General features: G+C 39.9%; 1 protein-coding gene across 6 annotated transcripts in view; it reads left to right on the forward strand.

Moving 5' to 3' along the window:
• The window catches only part of CTNNA3 (catenin alpha 3), a 427,746-nt gene that overhangs the window by 239,466 nt on the left and 170,359 nt on the right, over positions 1–17,921 (forward strand). For all 6 annotated transcript variants that reach the window (XM_053983470.1, XM_053983472.1, XM_053983468.1 and 3 more), the window contains 2 exons: positions 6,709–6,789; positions 11,865–12,017. In XM_053983470.1, coding sequence (XP_053839445.1) covers positions 6,709–6,789; positions 11,865–12,017 — 234 coding nt within the window. The remainder of the gene's footprint in view (positions 1–6,708; positions 6,790–11,864; positions 12,018–17,921) is intronic.

A 17,921-nucleotide genomic window follows, 5' to 3' on the forward strand; every position in this document is an offset into this window, starting at 1 on the left:
AAAATAAAGTACTACAGGCCTTTTAAGTTTTCCCTATCAAGTTTTAAGACTGTCATATTTCAAAAATGAAGTGCCTGTGGTGTTTGGTTTTTGCATTAGTAGGAGCAAGTGATGGTTGATGGTAAGTGATGGTTGTACTTGCTCTGCAACACGCTGGGTATGACATATGCACTTCCTGGGACACTTCTCCCCAGATAAGTACTAGAAAAGTATGGGTGTTTTTTCAGGATCACCTTGGAGTCATGCTGAACTTTTCTAATATTCTCTGTGTGAAAAAGCAGGAGAAAAACTGATATAAGGAGATACTTGTCTTAAGTATCAGAGAAAACCGATAAAAATTTAGAATAGTGTAGGTTCCTCATCTTCTCTCATGACTGGATCCCAGTCACTTTCAAGAGAATTTATTATCCCAGGGGTAAAGATCCCAGCTCTGTCCTTTGAGACAACCTGGACATCCTCCACACCTTCAGCTGGCTGACAGCGGTGTTTTAAAATGAGAGTGGGTGGAAATGTGCAATAGTGCGGTGCAGGGCCGTGGGTCGGAGACAGCCACGTGCCGCAGCGCAGCGCCCGCGCTCAGCAAACAGCCGGGAGTTTGTGCTGGCTGCCCTTGTCACAGGGCGCTGGCATCCCCCCTCGGAGAGCTGGCATGGGATGGGAGCTGTCCCTGCCCAGCTCTCCGGCCACTGCTGCATCTGCAGCCAGCCTGAGCAGGGTTCCTGAGGTGTCTGCTGCCTCCCTTCCACAATGAGCCACGCCAGCCAGGCTGGACTTGTCCTGGCCAGGTTTAGCTTGTTCAGCTACAGACCAGCTGTACCGTGACAATACAATGTGCATATTCCAGCAACACTGTTCTTTCTGAGATTTTAGGGTTAATTGGGATCTGCAGATTTCAGTGTTTCAGTGTTTTTTTTTCTAATAATTAAAGGGTTGTGCATTTCAGTTCTGGGTTTTTTAGACTGTTTGCTTTGTGCTTGTCTAGAATGAAATTTAAAATTTGTTTTGCAGTATTGCAAACTATATGTAACTGAATGCCAAAAGAGGTTTATGCTGAGAGGCTTTAAATCCTAGGCTGTTCCTGCATATTGATTGGAGAAGGGTAATTGACACAGGAAGGAGAGCCCTTAGTACTCCAGTTGTAGCAGTGGAGGTGGAGGTAATGAATTTCTTATGAGGCACTTCACATCTCACAGCATTAGATCCATAGGGAGTATCCCATGAGGGCTTGAAGAGGAAGAAAATGACAATCTCATGTTGAAGCTATTGAGGAAAAAACCCTCTCTTTAATAAGAAACAGTTCCACATGAAAGAGTCCTTATTTGCTCACTTGCATATGATTTCCCATACCCCTTTTAAAAAAATATGCTTAACCTGTTTATCACAGAAATAGGTTTTCTTGAGCTAGGTGTCTTTAAAAAAATCACACTGGGGTGGGTGTGTTGGTGTGTTAAGAGTAGGGAATCTGTGTCACTGAGTGGAGGTAGTGATTTACAACTTAAAGTACTTGTGGGTTCTTCATTTGTGTTTCCCATATTAAAAAAAAAATGGTAATAAATGTACTTCTAAATTAATTTCCCTTTCCAGGCTTTTGATGTACAGTAAAAATAGGCTTTGAAATGCTGTACGAAAAGGCCTGGGAGCTTTTACCTTTTCACAGGAAAAATGTCAGAAATGTCAGGTTCTGCCTTAACTGCCTTCTCAGAGGATTCCTTGAATAACTTCTGAAATGTTCAAGTCAGGGATTTCTCAGGCAGCAAATGCTGTGCATATAATTGTTCATGCATCTAAAACAGTTCCATGTTTTGATGAGGTTGCTTGTGCTCAAGGAGTTGTTCTTATCCACTTCCAGGATGGGGACCCAGGAGGTCTTTAAAACATTTTGTTTGAAAGTGTGGTGTATGCATGAAAAGAAGAACTGTAAGCAGCCAGTTCATTTCTGAGTTGCAGCGTGGCACAGGCTTGTCCACTGAGTTCTGCAGGTTCGGAGAAGGTCATTGTTTTGTTCTGGTGTATTTAACCAGACGTGGCACCTCCAACAAGCAGTCTTGGTTTTACTTGGACATTGCACTTTGAGGAACAAGCTGAAAATTTGAAGGGTAAAATAATGCTTAAATTAGTTCTGCCTTTAAGGGACAAATCCCAGGGCCTAGTGGTATCCAGATGGGTACAAAGGAATGCAAGGAGGGTCTGCCCCACACTCGGCATTTCTCACATAGCCAAGCAGTCATCTTGGATTTTTTTCTCTCTGTGTGACCTTCAAGGTAACAAATCCTTCATCTCCTCCTAGCAAAGAATGTAGGAAGTGGTATTAGTTCCATTTAGTTACTGATGGCTGAAGCACAGCGTTAACTAACTAAGCCAGCCATGAACCTGCTGGGATAACTCAAGACTGCAACAGGATTGAACTGGATCTTCCCTTATAAAGGCTTATGGGCTTCTTTGGGCCTTTTTTGAGACAGATGCTTGTAGATGTCTTTACTTAGTTGAGTTTCACAACAGGATTTGACAGATCAGGGGTTCTATAAGCTGTGTGTGAAAAAAAAAATCCTGTCATTGCACAAAAAAATGGAGGTGTGGAAATGTCCCAAGTAATGACAAAATTGTTTCATTATGCAAAATAAATTGTAAAATTGCTTTTTATGCAATTTTCTTCTAATCTTATGGTTTTGATTAGAATTCACAGTGACTTTATAAATGAAAAGAAGAACAATTTATAAATTCCATATGCAAAAAAATATTGTATGTTATATGCTAAATTGTAACAACAGACATAAAATGCTTGGTGTCTCTATAGAGGCTGTGGCTTTGCTTTAATGTCCTACCTAAGTTGCGTGAGAGTTTGTTTTTTGGTTTTTTTTGTTTTTTTTTTTTTTTAATTAAGGTGCAATGTACAGGACCCTCTAATTGCTGAGCGTAGGATTATTTGCAGTCAACACAGAGGCTGAAACAGTCAGTCATTTAATTAGAGCTCTGACATTTATTAAGTTATTGTAGTATTGATTGGTGTTTACCTTATAGCTTGGCTTCTTTTTTAAATATTTCTATAGAGAATTGATTTTGATAAATGTGCTATTCTTTTTTTAACTAAAACTGGTTTTGGATGCATAGAACTACATCAAAAGCTGCTTATCACAGAGTCGTGGGCAGCTTTAGACCAGAGACGGGGAAGAAATTCTTCCCTGTGAGGGAGGTGAGGCCCTGGCACAGGTGCCCAGAGCAGCTGGGGCTGCCCCTGGATCCCTGGAAGTGTCCAAGGCCAGGCTGGACAGGGCTTGGAGCAGCTGGGACATTGGGAGGTGTCCCTGCCCACAGCAGGGGCTTGAAATGAGATGGGCTTTAAAATCCCTTCCAACCCAAACCATTCTGTCATTGTGGGATGGACAAAGAAAATCATGCTAGTAGATTGGATTTTTAAATTTTTATTTATTCCTCCCAAGGTTGTTCAATGACTGTTTGGGAACAGACACATCCCATGAATCAAAACATATGCTTTACTTCTGGCCACAGACCTTTTAAAGGGTCTGGGGTGCCTGGGACGGTCACAATCCCCTGCTGCTACAAATGAGCTCCATCAAAACCAGTGGTGATATGGCCACGTGTTCCAGCTGAGAATCTGCCCGCATCTGTGTCCTGGTTTAGGTGGAAATCCAGCAGAAAAGATTTTCTGTGCATGTGGGTTTTTGAGACATTCAACTAATGTTGTTTGCCAGTGTGTGAAATAGATGGGCCTGCATTATTTCCAGTACCCAGCATTTATCTTCAAGCTATCCAGTGTTAATTAAAAATACTTAGTTTCACTCAGTGGAATATTAATAACACTGTGACTTAGTGCTTATAAAATGTTTCAAATGTTAAAAATGCATTGAAATAGGAGCTGGATATTGCTTTTAGGATCTTCACAAGGGAGCCATATAGTTGTTATTACATATATTTTACAGGAAAAAAACAGTAGGTGAGTGCAGGATAACTTTTCAGGCTCACATGCCTGATTTTGAAAATCCAGACCCAGAATAATGTGCATAATTTTCCTAGCCCTTTTCCTAATTCAGTCGCTCTGTACAAGAAGGACCTATTTCAGGATAGGCGTGTCAGTCACCAGGAGGGTTTCATTGCCGAGCAGATGTGGAGTGTTTCAAGTGCAGACGTGCGGGTTCCACGCTGGGGAGTGAGAGCTGCGCTCTGCTGAGCGTGGAGCTGCTCAGGTCACCTTTGGTTTCGCCGTGCCAGCATTTCAGTGGACGCTTGTCAGACACTACATCTGCTCTTCTGTGGTTATTCAAGAATGCAATCACCTGGTGTAGCTGTTAGTGTCAGATCCAGGTCGAGTCTGAGTCTGCAGGGGAACACACACCCGCAGGAGGACTTCAGGTCCCAAGGGCCAGTGGGACAGAAGCGGGAGAAGGCAGCTTGAGGTCGCTGCTCTTTGGGAGTGTTCCCACAGGAGACTTTGTAACCAGCTGTTCCCCTGACTGGAAAAGACTGGGCATGGTTTAGAAGTCTTTGTAAGTAGGATTTATCCAAACAGTAGTGTGGGGTTTTTGATGTTTAAGTTTCTTTAGGGAAGAATGAGAGTCTGCAGTTATGAGGTTACCTGCAGTCTGGACTTGTCCATATTCTACAGCCTGAAGCTGCATTTACAGTGCATTTGTAGTGTATTTTATTTCTTAGGGAAAACATGAGGTGAAGAATAACTTCATTTATAGTTAAATTTGCTTTCTAGACATTGACTATTATGTTAAGAATTTGAAAGTAAAGTATTTTTAACTTGTTCACTGTTCAATATTTTATGCCACTTGCTGCCTGAGGTTATTTCAGAATAGCTGCTTCAAAGATTTAGGTTAGCTGAAAGCCAGTTGTATCATTAGTGGCCACCTTTGAAGTTACAGATTACCAGGGAATTTGAAAAATATCCCAATATTTTACAATGATTTTGTCTTTGTAGAAAAATAGGCTCTAAATATAAAACTTTCAAAGGATATGCCAGTGCATTTTTGTAGTCAGAAAATGCATAGGCATAAGCTGAGCTGTATCCACCGAGTTTTTCCTGGCCCTGTTTACCTGGCAGTTCAGAAGGGATCATTTTGTTGTCAAGGTTGACAAGAGGTTGCAAAGCATAATAGAGGAGTCATTATTTACTTTGGTTCCTGTGCAAGCCTTGGTACAAGAAATGATGGCATTGCTGTGGAACACAAGTGAGTATCCACCTCCAGGGATTCCTTGAAGGTTTTAAGGTGAAATTCAGACCTTTCTCCAAGACCTGGTTTTGATCATCTGTTCCCTGCAAAGACTATAGCCAGTTTCAAAGATTGAAGGTCATAGGAGATTTTCTAAATATCCCTGAAAATACTAGCTCAGTTTTAAAAGTAGTTTTTCCTTTCAGCTGATACAAAATGTGCTAATAATTCTAGGCATTTATGACATTGCACATTCAGTTTTAATGTAAGAGTTCTTTTCTTGCCACCTCTAGTCTTAATTTTAATATTAAGCATATTGTCCTGTTCACAGGTTTCTTTAGTAAGGAAATAACTCTGATTGAAATATGATTCATAGATAATAAGCTTATACTCCTGGGTGCCTACCACGATATTACTACTTCCATATTAATTTTGATGTTATTTATAAAATGACACAGTGATGTTCATAATAGAGACTTCTGGTGCTTGGTAAATGCTGTGCTCATTGTACATGGCTATTGCTTAGCATTTATGACAGCCTGGTTCTTTGTGCTGTAAATGTCATGTGTGCTGACTTTGTGTAAAGCACCACTATTTGTGGTGCTTTCCTTTGGGCCAGGGCAGTCCAAGGTAGTCAGCAATGATTGCTTGCTTTAGGCAAGCAAAGTTCATCAGGCATTTTGTATTTTCATGTCGTTTCTGTACTAACAGGAAAAAAAATTCTAACCAGCTAGGAGGCACAGCAGTATTATGGTAATATTGTAGGGAAAAAAGGCTGAGGGGTCCAGTGAAGTGTGAAGTACACTTTTCAAATAGGTAACCACGATAGAAGCACTTTGCTTATAGGTGGAAATAAAAAAGTTAAAATTGTTTAGAAAGTAAAACCGATTCTCTTCAGACCTCTCAAATATCTCAGTCTCCTAGATGCTGAGGATGAATGTGCTGTGGAATGGAGAGATTGCCATTTCATGGGCGGTGTTTGCATTGCAACATCTTGGACATTTTGAAACTCACCCATTCTGTTTTACAGAAGGAAAATGGACACTACAGACAAAAGCATAACCACACTGCATTGTGGGCACCTGAATTTATACGTTGTTTTTTAGAGAGAAAACATTTTCACATGAATAGGGTATTAATGAATTGCCATAAATATTACTGTTGTTGTTGTTACTATTACTATTACTAATCATCATCATCACCACCACCACCATCATCGTCACTATCATCATAATTCTGTTCATGCTGTTGATTACACTGGGAGTATTACAGCAATTCAGAAGTTAAGAAGTGTTTATTTTGTTCCTGTACACTGCTTCTAAAACATATGTTTTGACTCAGCAAATTATGCTTAACATCACAAATTGGCATTCTGTGAACATTGTGGTACTGGCTCTTGAAATGTATGAAAAATTTGAAAACTCCTTCAGCGTGTGTGAATTACCAAATGCTCTGATGCACTGGGGACACAGAGGATGTGCTTGCTGAGGGATCCCAGCCAGCCACTGATTGTTTTCTGTCCCTTTGATTGCAGACTGACAAGGCAGAGAGAAGCAATGCCCTGAATGTTGCCATAGATGGTATGTGCAAGAAGACCAGAGACCTCCGCAGACAGGTGAGACCTGGGCAAATGAAAGGTACAAAAAGGTCTTGAGGGATTCTTTTCCAATTTGCTATTTTCAGTTTATGCATTTTGAAAATAATATTTTCTTTTAGATAATAATAAAAATGTATTAAAGACAATTGCACCATTCCACAGAATATTTACATACCAGTGTTCAAAACTCTGGGAGAAAACCCTGCTAAATGATTCTGGTTGAATATATATCTGTGTGTATGCATGTCTGAAGATATTTGCTGTAGATAAATATCAGTAACGTACTCTAGCCATCAAGATTTGTTTAATTTTCAATACACTTGAATTATTACTGGTTGTTGCAGCAGACACCTTGAAGGAACTACTGAGTCACTATGTGTGGGTCTTTACAGCTGTGACAACTCTTACCACACAGGAGGGTCTTTGGAATGCCCAGTCCCCAGTCTACCCCCATTTTACATCCCAGTGTCCTAAAACTAATGTGAGACGTGGACCAGAATCCACAAGTTCAGTGAAGGACAGAAGGTTAGCAGTAGACATCAGCTGTGTTTATACCATTTCTCTATAATAAATACCTTTGAGAAAAACTGCAGATTATGCTGGATGTGTATAATGTGCCTTTGCAGAAAGAAAACCCCTAGAAAGTCAGTAGTTCTTTCAGCCAGGCTGCCCCAACCAAGTGCATGAAAATTTACAGCTACAAACAACTTGAGCACACGTCTTTCATCCTGTCTCCAGCTTGGGCTTTTGATCAACTCCCTGGTGGAAGACTACCCCTCCCAACCTTGTGTTCAGTCTCACAAGCCAGCCTGTGCTTCAAGATGAGGAATAAATTCCTTCCTGCTCCCATAATCAGCCAGGGGAAGCCTTGAAAAATAAGAAGAATATGATATAAATACAGTGTTTACAGCTAAGTAGCTATCCAGTTTCTGCTTACATTCTGTCCAAAATGTGTTCAGTGCAGAGACCTGCATCACCAGCTCAGTGTGTCTAGGAACCCTTCCATTCATTTTCTTCCATGAGTTAATTAAACTCCAGCTTAAAACACTTTATTGACTCTGTTACAGTGGTTAAAAGCTGTTAACTGATTCAATTTGTGTCTTTCTGTAAACCTTTGGAAAATGTTCAGACTGAATGTAATCATGCCCAATTTATAGTCAATCTAGAACCAGTAATTTCCTCTTACCAGAACAGCTCTGTGCTTCTTGACATTTTTTCTACTGGAAAGCATTTATGAGAAATATTTTATATCTTTCCTTCAATTCTATGGTCATGCATATGAATTGCATAAGAATTGTTTTAGGAAGAGTGCTTACTGCATGCCTAATTCCTGTTCTGGGAGACATGAAACTGAATTTTGTGCCTGCAGATATTGCAGTAGAGTCTTATTTGCTTTCACTTACAAACATTTGTTACTCCGTCTCCCAGCAATTTTACGAGAAACATGAAAATCGTTGTTTGCTCTGCTCTTACAGCTTTTGTAACACTGTATTTTTCAATGATAATGTGCACCTTTGCTGGTATTGTGTCAGCGCTCTCAGTGCATTCTGGGCTGTGCTGTGAAGTGTACTCTGCTTTCAGTCGTGACTGGGACTGCCTCTTCAAAATTTGGGTTAAAGATGAAACCTTATAAAGATGAATTTTTAAAATCTCTTCAGTAGTGCCCAATAACCCAAACCATCAGAGAGGTGCTGTCCCAGCCAGCAGCCTGGCTGTGGGTTATACCATGGGCCCCTTTGGAACACCTTTGCACATCACAGCAAGGGCAGTGAAGGAAGGCTTGTGTCTGGCAAGAGTGAGGGCAAAAGTAGCTGTCCTCAGAACAGGACATTCTGGGAGCTGCAGAAACTCTCTGGCTTTTCAAGGGAACTTACTTGCATTCATTTCAGGAGCTTGGCCAGTACTTCTGGGGATTTTAAGCTGTTCAGCTTTGTTTTGATTTGTTCTTGTGTTATGCTGGAGGTGTGCTTGTCATTTCTGTGTGTGCAGTTTTACCTGGATCACTGCTTCCCTGCCGAGGAGAGCTGTACGGATATTTAGGAAGGAATTGCCCATTCATTCCAATTTGTAATTATGTGAAATTACCATACTCACTTCTTGCCTCTCAGTTCTTTCCCAGTGTAGCGTGAATGGACTGCAAAGATTTCTCCTGTGGCTGGTCTGCAGTTCTGGCTGGTTGGTTCCTTTAATAAATGTTATTCCTGGTGATATTCTTATATTTTTACATATCAGCTTCATCATGAGTAGCTGTTTCTGGACACAAAAGAGATGGCTTTCCTGGCTCCCCTTCGAAAGGGGAAGGGGAGATCCCTCAGTAATAACTGCTCTGAGCTTTGTCCAGGACTTTTGCCAGGGTAGTCTGGAAAGGCAAGAGGTGAGTAGGGGCCAACAGAGTTTTTTCTGTCCTCATTGGTCCTGATGTTGAATAGTGCTGCAAACAGCTGCTGGCATTTTTTTCTCTACCCTCTGCTGTTTTTGACAACCTTATGCCCCATGTTTTATAAATGACATGTTCCTGTGTTCTTTTTTTAATGCATTTTGATATCAAATCTAAAAATTGTCCATACTTCTGTACCAGTCTACTCAAAGGGTAAGGCCTTGCATCTTAAGAAGAAAACAATTTGTCAGACATCATCCTCCCCCTCCTTTCCCTTTTCTACTGGTGTCTCTTTTACTTAAAAATACAAGAAGAAGTTTAATTATAGCACAGTAACTTCCCTAGCATTGCGTGCTGGCACTACTGATGCTGTTCTTTGTTCACATGCCTCCCTTCTGCCTCCTTAGCTTTTAGCATTTTGCCCTACAGGTGGCCAGAGTCAGAAACAGACTTACTGAGTCATGGAAGAAATGCTTGTTAGAATTAGCATGAAAAGAAATAGATATTGCCTCAGATACTCCTTTTTTTCTTTTGTCTTTTGTCTTTTTCTTTTTTTTTTCTATGTTGTATCTTTTTGTTCTTTAATGCTACACAAGCCATCCTTTGCAACTCTCAGCTTTGTGTATTCCTTTGCAGAATTGCAACAGGAACATAATTTCAAACTTGTTTGTGTTCAGCAAAGACACAGCATTATCTTTGTTTTTTTTGAAGAAGATGCGATTTGCTACATAATTGCAGGATAGAGCATTTCTTAGAACGAAATAGTGATGATAATTTCTCTGTGAAAGGTTAATTAAGCCAAGAAAACCAGTGAAAAGCTATAGCAAAGAATTATGCAATGAGAGATAAAATTAGCCTGCTGGTTTGAAATTGGGTATCTCAAGCTCACCACAAATGTGCCTGAGGTTATTGTAGTGACGCTACACTAAGGCTGTGAAAGTCCTGCAGTCTGGGCTGTACAGAACTCCAGAATATTTCTGCTGGAGATAATCAATCATTGCCCATGGATATGATGGTTACACAACTTTTTCTTGTTGTTTTTTTGTAAATTGAAAGATTAATTTTTAAATTCTGACTCTTCAAGGTCACATTCATGTACCTAATTTACAGGTAAGAATATCTGTTTTCTTTAGTGGAGCCTTTACAACAGAGAAGTCTTAGCAGGTAACTTGGCAGGACTGGAGGTTCGATGTATTTTATTTCTAGTAGTGAAACTTTCTAATAGTTTTTTGTATTTTAATTTCAGCTTGAATAAAGCTGAGAATGTAAGAAATCCTATTTTGTGTACGAATCCCACAGCCTCTGCCTTTGCAAATTACTTTGCAGAACATACAGCGTATCCAGACAGTATAGCCTAATGTGATGGGCTGCAGTAGGTTAGGAGACAAAGAAACCATTCCAGACACGAATTGCCTGTGTTTGTTTGGAAGGTTTGTCTGCCCCTCTGGTGAATCAGGGTGGGCTGACTTTAGTTGGTGAGGCTGTCCAAAAGCAAGTGGTGGAATTCATAATCAGATCTTGTCTGATAATCAGCAGATTTCTCCACTGTTCCTTCTGCTGTGCATGGTCACTGCCCTACCTACAAACACAGCAGCAGCATCAAAAAGATTGTGTTTTTTTTTCTGTTTTTCTTGTGGTAGGAGTTTTTACTTCTACTGAGTTTTCACACAGATACATTGGAGCAAAATGCCAAGTGAAAACAGTAGTTTGGCAACAGTGTGACGAGCTTAAAAACATTTAGTGTCCTTTTCAATTCCAATCAAAATCTTTTCGATATATTGTAAAAATGCTGGATTTGGAGTAGGAAATTCAGTGCATTTGATAATTAAACTGCATTTCATGTATTGTTCCAGTTGGCATGTTTGTTGTAGTGCTGCGTGATCTAAATGAGCAGCGTTCATGTGTAGGTAACATGCAAAATAACCTCTTGAGTGAAGTAATGTCCCAGTGATTGGTTACAAGCGACCGTGAAGCCTAATTTAAGACAGGTCATTTATAGCAGAATGTTATACTTCTTTAATAATTTAAGTTAGAAGTTCAAGAACAATTAATTTAAGCAGAGAAAATTGAACTCCAGCCTCATTTATAGATCCTCTTGCTCTATTAATACATTATCAGGTGGCACAATCAGTCATCTCATTCACATAATTACCAGGAAAGCTGCCATTCTGCAAACCAGACCGTATTTCCCAGAAAGAAAATACTGTGGTAATTTTGCAATTATGAAATCATGGGATATAGCTATTTTGTGATTACAAACATGATTAAATTAATATTTTCTTTGTAAAATTAAATAGCCTTCTCCCTTGGCATCTGAATTACAAGGGAGAATACCCAGGAGATACGAGGTCTAGGCTAACTAATTTTTCACATGTGCAATGACTTAAGTAGCCCATTCATCAAGGAAGGGGAATATTGGTTTGGCTCCCTTGATTTCAAGAGAACCAGTCTATGATGTAGTGTTTTATGTATCTGTACAAACACTTACAAACAGACATATTTACCTAGTGGCATATTAAAGTTTTCCTTAAAATTAAATACAGTTTTCTGTGTAATAAATAATTTGTAGCTGCCATAGTTTTCAGACCTATGGTGCAAATAACGCATGAATGCAGTGTGTATGTGTTTATGTTATAAATAGGAATGGACAATAACTCCAGCAGACTTCAGTGAATTCTCCAGTTAGCAGGTACTGATGTACTGCTTTCTTTTGCAGCTCCGGAAAGCCATTATAGATCACATCTCAGACTCCTTCTTGGACACCACTGTTCCACTGCTAGTTCTCATTGAAGCTGCTAAAAATGGAAGAGAGAAAGAAATAAAGGAATATGCTGCTATATTTCGAGAACATACCAACAGGCTTGTGGAGGTATGTTTGATGGAATTGCACTTGTTTGGAATATATGGTGTAAGTGACTTGCCACTGAACACTCTGTTTGCTGGCAGATATCAAAAAATGTTTAAGGCTGGCATTTCAGGAAAGAATAAATAAGTGGCCTTGGGTAATAGTAAATGTATTCCATTTTCTTGTAATGGTATGTAGTAAGACAGAGGGCTTTGTCCTTGCGTAGCATTTCATTGCATAGAAATGAGATGGTGCGGAATTGTAATTTGAGAAATCAGCGTAAGCCTTTCCACCAAGGTGTTCAGTGGGAACTTGATTAAATGTGTGTTTTAGCTCGCAGTGTTCAGGATCCTGCTGCCCAAAGTACAGGAGGCACCGTGTCAGTGCCAGCTGTTTGCCAGCTTTCTCCCTCGGAACGTCTGGGACCTGTGCAGTGACCTGCTGGAGGGGAGGTGGGGCTCTGACCCAGCCTAGGGCCGGGAGCTTGCTGGCAGAATCACTGAATATTCTGGGTTGGAAAGGACCCACAGCTCCTGCCTGTGTGCTAAGAGAATCCCCTGCACACATTGGAGACTCAGTACATCTCTAAAGGATGTACTTCCTCATTGCTTATAAATGATACTCCTTCAGCACTAAGAGGTTTGCAGATACAGCTGGGGGGAGATTTTTGTTTGTTGGACAGTCAGTCCTGCAGACGGACTAAAACTCATACACGGACCTAAACTCATTTGAGCTGGAGCTTGGAACACTGCTGGAATACTGAAGTCAAGAATTCACAGCACTATCATCTCAAGTGCCTGGAAGGAGCGCTTTAATAATTTTTTGTGGGGTTTTTTTAGCTTTTGGTGCTTTCATGTGCAGTAATGCAAAAATGGGGAAAAAATAAATTAATTCACTCTGCAGCTGAAAATTTACTTAGGAAAACTATTTGGCTCAGAATGAATAATTAATTTTGAGTGACCTAGAGATAATGAAAGAAAAGTAGGTAAAGAGCTAAAGTAAAAAGAGGGTATTGCATTTATGTTTCTCTTCATGGTCATGTGATTACAGAATAAGAAAAGTTGTTATTCTTTATTTACAAGAATATCTGATTTTGATTGTGCTGCAAAATCAAATGACAGCTGAAACACAAACTCAAAGTTGGAGGTTTTTCCAATTTTTAATACTGAAGCTAAACCATCCTGAAGTGACTTCATTTTTAGAAAGAACAGGTGATCATGGAAGACCAAATAACTTGACTGAATTTCTGAGTCCAGTTGAAATACCCAAGTCATTATTCATTTTAGAAGACGTAAGCCTAAAATCCAGAATTTGTTTTCTTTCATGGGTTTGAATTTGTGTCCCAAATGCAAGAACTAGCTGGCCATGAGAGTGGGTGTGTGATTAGAGAGACTGATGGCTGCACAGATTCACTGCCTGGAATAATCCACAGCCTGATCTTGCTGCATGTGTGAATATACAGTGTGTGTGTACATATTTATATTTATGCTGTGACTCAATGTGCTGCCTACAGTGAAGAGAACTTACTTCTAAAGAGAGACTGTACACAGTGCCACCTCGTATTGTTGAATTAGTTGTTCCAAATGTCACTTTACTGGGGATTATATTGTGGGCTGCTATTCAAATTAACTTCAATTTTACTTTATGTTGTCTTCTGGATATCTAGTAGAAGTAAGTATCTTACTTAAAAGTTGCTTACATTGGTTTAATACCCTTACCAGTATCTCTAAGCAAGAGCTTGATTGATGGCTTTTTGATAAACTGTATTTATCAACTGCTAAACTCTCCAGCAAATTAATTAGGTGGTAGTTGTACTGCATCCATCTACCGTGAGCCTATCAGAGGTAAAATAGAACAATAATGAAAAAAAAAAATCAGCTAAACAAGTGGCCACAAAAGGGCTTTGTGGAGATAAACAGATTTATCTCATTTTTGAGAAAAATGCAGTCATTTCTGACAGCTTCATGTAAGTGAGAGATATATGGCAGCTTTTTTGGGAAATGTGTAATACCAATTAAATTTATCTAAATGTAATAACTTTTAAATGCTTTAGAGCAGTTACTGTAGCAGTTCCAAGTGGAAGCATATTTGGGTTTTACTGGCCACTACAGTGGCCTAAACCATGTTAAGCTGAGAATATGTGTGTTTTTAAATTGATATAGTGGAGCACTGCACTCTTGCTTTCTCAAGGAAGATAGTATAGACAGACTTGGATCTGAGTAGTTGTGGTTTTCAGAAGATGCCTGGAGCCTGGATTCCAGCTGAACACGGGGCCATGGATAATGCACGTGCTGTAGAAGTCAGGTCTAGCTAAAAGTGCTACCCAAAGCAGGGAGCCTCATTCTGCCAGAAGGGCAGGACGGATCAAAAGGAGATGAGTTGCATTTGGATCCTTGTTATTTCTGTTACCCCTTTGTGTAAAACAGAAATTATGTTTCTTGGTGAAAATTCTAATGTATAAGCATCACTTGTCCCCTTGGGACAGGTGCCCAGCCTTTAACCAGGGAAGTGTCCCACAGCATGCTGTTGTCTGCTCTCTGTGAGATTTGGAGTTGGATGACAGGTGAATTCAAGATCCAATCCAGTGTAAAATTCCCATAACTTAGGAGGAAGTTTCCAAGCATTACTGTATTTTATTAAGGGGTTCTTAAATGAGAGGTATGATCTGCATGTTTGCAGGGGAGGCCTCACATTCTTTCCTTGCTTGTTTATTTCCTGCACTGATATGAGAGCCAAGAAACAAATTCCCTTACAACTTGGATGTTATGGAATACAACTCCAAAAGCCAGTGGTATGCTATTGCAGAAATGGGCTTCATCTCTGCTACTGAAAATAAATTTAAGTATTGAAATGCCAGGTCATGAGTGGCATGTACCTGGCTATGGAATACTAAGAGACAGTAGGTGTAGTTAAAACATTTTAAAACCTAAACAACTAAGAAAAATGTTGCAAAAAAAGGCACAGAACAGTAACTGTTCTGTGAGGGAGACGAGACATCAGGCTTTTGAACTACAACTATGAAAGCAGTTTTACCATCTAGGTGTAGTTGTGACATCCAGGGAGTTGGGTGGCTTGTGGGCACCAGATGATAGAGCAAAGGCCAGTGATGCAGGCAAGACTGTGCATATCGTTAAATACACAGTACCTTGTTTAGCAGGTTAAAAAGGTGTTTTTTTTTTCTTTTGTCAGCTGCCTTTGTGGGGCATGCCCAACACAGAGGAGCTGTTGCAAGCTTTGAGAGGTGAAAACCAGCTCAGATGCTGGCAATCCCTAGGTTTTGTCTAGGGGAACAAAAGCTAAGGAAAAAGCCTATTTGCATTCTCAGTGTGCTTTGTTTCTGACTGTAAAGCCTCCAGGTGTGGGTCTGAGCCCACTGTAAACCTCTGACATCTGGAGCATCCTGTGCTAAAGACTTTCACACCCTGACCACCCCCACATATGATCTTTTCTTTTGCTGTCTGTGTATTCTGGTATCATAAGAGAAAATGAACACCAGTCCCTATTTTCCTTCTCCATGCCACTTACTCTTTCATTTTTTATTGTTCTCAAAGTATTTATGGCCTCTTAAAAATGTCCTTATTTGGAAGCCACAAAAGGATCTGATTGCTCCCTTCCCTGTACCTTTTCCAGCACCTTGCAGCCCATGAGGTGGGAGGGCAGAACTGTGCATGCTAATCAATACCGTCAAGATTTTTCATAGAATCACAGAAACTGTTGCTTATTTCCTCACAAAATTACTCACTTTTAATCTCTCTAGACTGAATTTCATCGCTATTACTGTTTAGCCATCTAGTACCATTGCATCCTTTTGCAAATCTTCATTAGTTATTTTATTTACTGCTCCAAATAACTTGTTAAAATATGTGTAAACAAAATTTATAAAAAGTTAATGCAGATACCGCAGAAATTCCTGGCTCACAGCTTTCTCCCAGTTTCCTGCTGATTTGTGCCTGAGGCTGAAACAAGTGATGCTAATCTGTCTGAATCACCCGAGAATTTGTGGGTTATTCAGCCACCCTAATTCTTGGAGGAGTCTGGCATCCACATGCCTGGATCTCATACACAGTAGTCCAGATCTTTCATTCTTCCATTGCTTTCATGTATGAAAACAGGGGTGTCCGTTCCTGTTTATTTTAACATTGCTCTTCTAAAAGATATTTATAGCATAAGGAAGATTTATGACTATTTCCTTTTCATTTAAAAAAGGTAACTTGTTGCACTTGAAGATATATGCTGTGAAATTAGCTGTGTAATGAAAAGCAATTCTCTCCAAATTAAGGAAAAAGTGTTTTTTAAAAAAGTGTAGGTTTTCCTGAATCCAATCATGAGTTCAACTTCAGTGTGTCTCCTCTTATAAAAAGCAGTGTCTCAGCTCTGTCCTGTCAGTGTTCCAGCTGAACATGTCCCACACACTGGCAGGCTTCAGAGCAGTTGTTGAGCTGGACTGATGATGTTAGTGTTGCACCAAAGTTGAATTTGATAATAGTGATTTGAAAGTGGAGGCAGAACAACATGTCAAAAGAGAGGATATTGCATTCTCAAAATAATCAGTGAGCAGTAATTTGAATCAGCACAGTGGTATTGCCTACTCTCATACATCCTTTGTCAATGTTATTCTGTGGCTCAGTTCTAAATATGCTCTTGTTGCCATATTGATTAAACCATCAGTGTTTAATTTTCCTGTCACAATATTTCACTTGATTGCAGGAATTTATTAAATAAGTTTCTGAATCTGGACCACAAAGACCTGTGTATCTGTGTAGCCAGGTCCAGTCACATCAGAATGGATTTTATTATCGCAGCCAGCAAATCCAGGGGTGATAGTAATGAAACGATTTTGATGTCATAGTGTTACATTTATTATCCAGGTGTTTTGTGGAGCAGTGGTTGGAGACAGGGACAGCACACACCCCGGCGTCCATGTGGCAAAGGAGGAGTTCATTGTCTGAGCCCTCTTACGTCGGGGGTGGTCGGAACCCGCTGCCCTGCCCTGTGACAGCGCCCAGCTGCACCTTAGGGTGGAAGGGAATGGCTGAGATTCCTTCTGTCAGCCCAGGGGCTGCTTTGATGGAGCCGGCTGGGTTTCTTATTTATGGCCAAATGAAGTGCCCTGTACAGCCAGCTTGTACAGCAACAGCGCAGGACTAGGCTCTAAGTCCATTTTTAAGTAAAACAAGCCATTGATATTTGTGTTGTTTCCAGTTTAAATGTTTCCTTATGTGCTCAGTTTAAAACCTGTACTAATAGTACAGGCCTGTACACCCCACCCAGCAGTATTACTCCTCTCAGTGCTTTGCTTGTTTTGTCTGCTTTCAAAGTTAACAAATTCAAGCAGGTATTCTGAGATTTTATTGTGTTGGGCTTTTTTCAATTTAAAACCTTATCTACCCCACTGACTCCTAACTCAAGATAAAGATTTTCTGAAGATTTCTTTGATTACATGAAGTGTCTGTTTCTTCTTTGACTAAATGATTAGTGTAGTGTGGATGCCTAATTTTTGGACGAGAGAAGTGAGGTGAGTAAATTTGTACCTGGAGAGCTGGCTGTTGGTCTATTTTGAGACGTGCACTACATTGCATTTTCTTATGCTTTGTATAGCAGTTTTAATCAGGCATATCCTGTATTTGAGGGCAGTTTTTGAATCTGTTTTTGAAAGATCAAGGATGTTTGAAGAGTAGATTATGAAATGTTTTGTATGTAAACACAATAGACTGGGTTGGATATTATAAAAACAAAAATTCATCTTCTCACAAAGGTTAGTCCAACAGTGAATTTGGTATGGAAATTAGAAGAACTGCTTAAAATATCGACAGATTTTCTGTGGTTTCTGTTTTAATCTGAAAAGGAAGAATTCTCTTAATAGAAACAAGAAGTCTTGAGAAAGAAGATACTTTTCCCCCCTCTCTGAATAGGAAATCTTAATTGAGC

This window comes from Vidua macroura, chromosome 8 (genome assembly GCF_024509145.1).
Source record: "Vidua macroura isolate BioBank_ID:100142 chromosome 8, ASM2450914v1, whole genome shotgun sequence".
Lineage (NCBI taxonomy): Eukaryota > Metazoa > Chordata > Aves > Passeriformes > Viduidae > Vidua > Vidua macroura.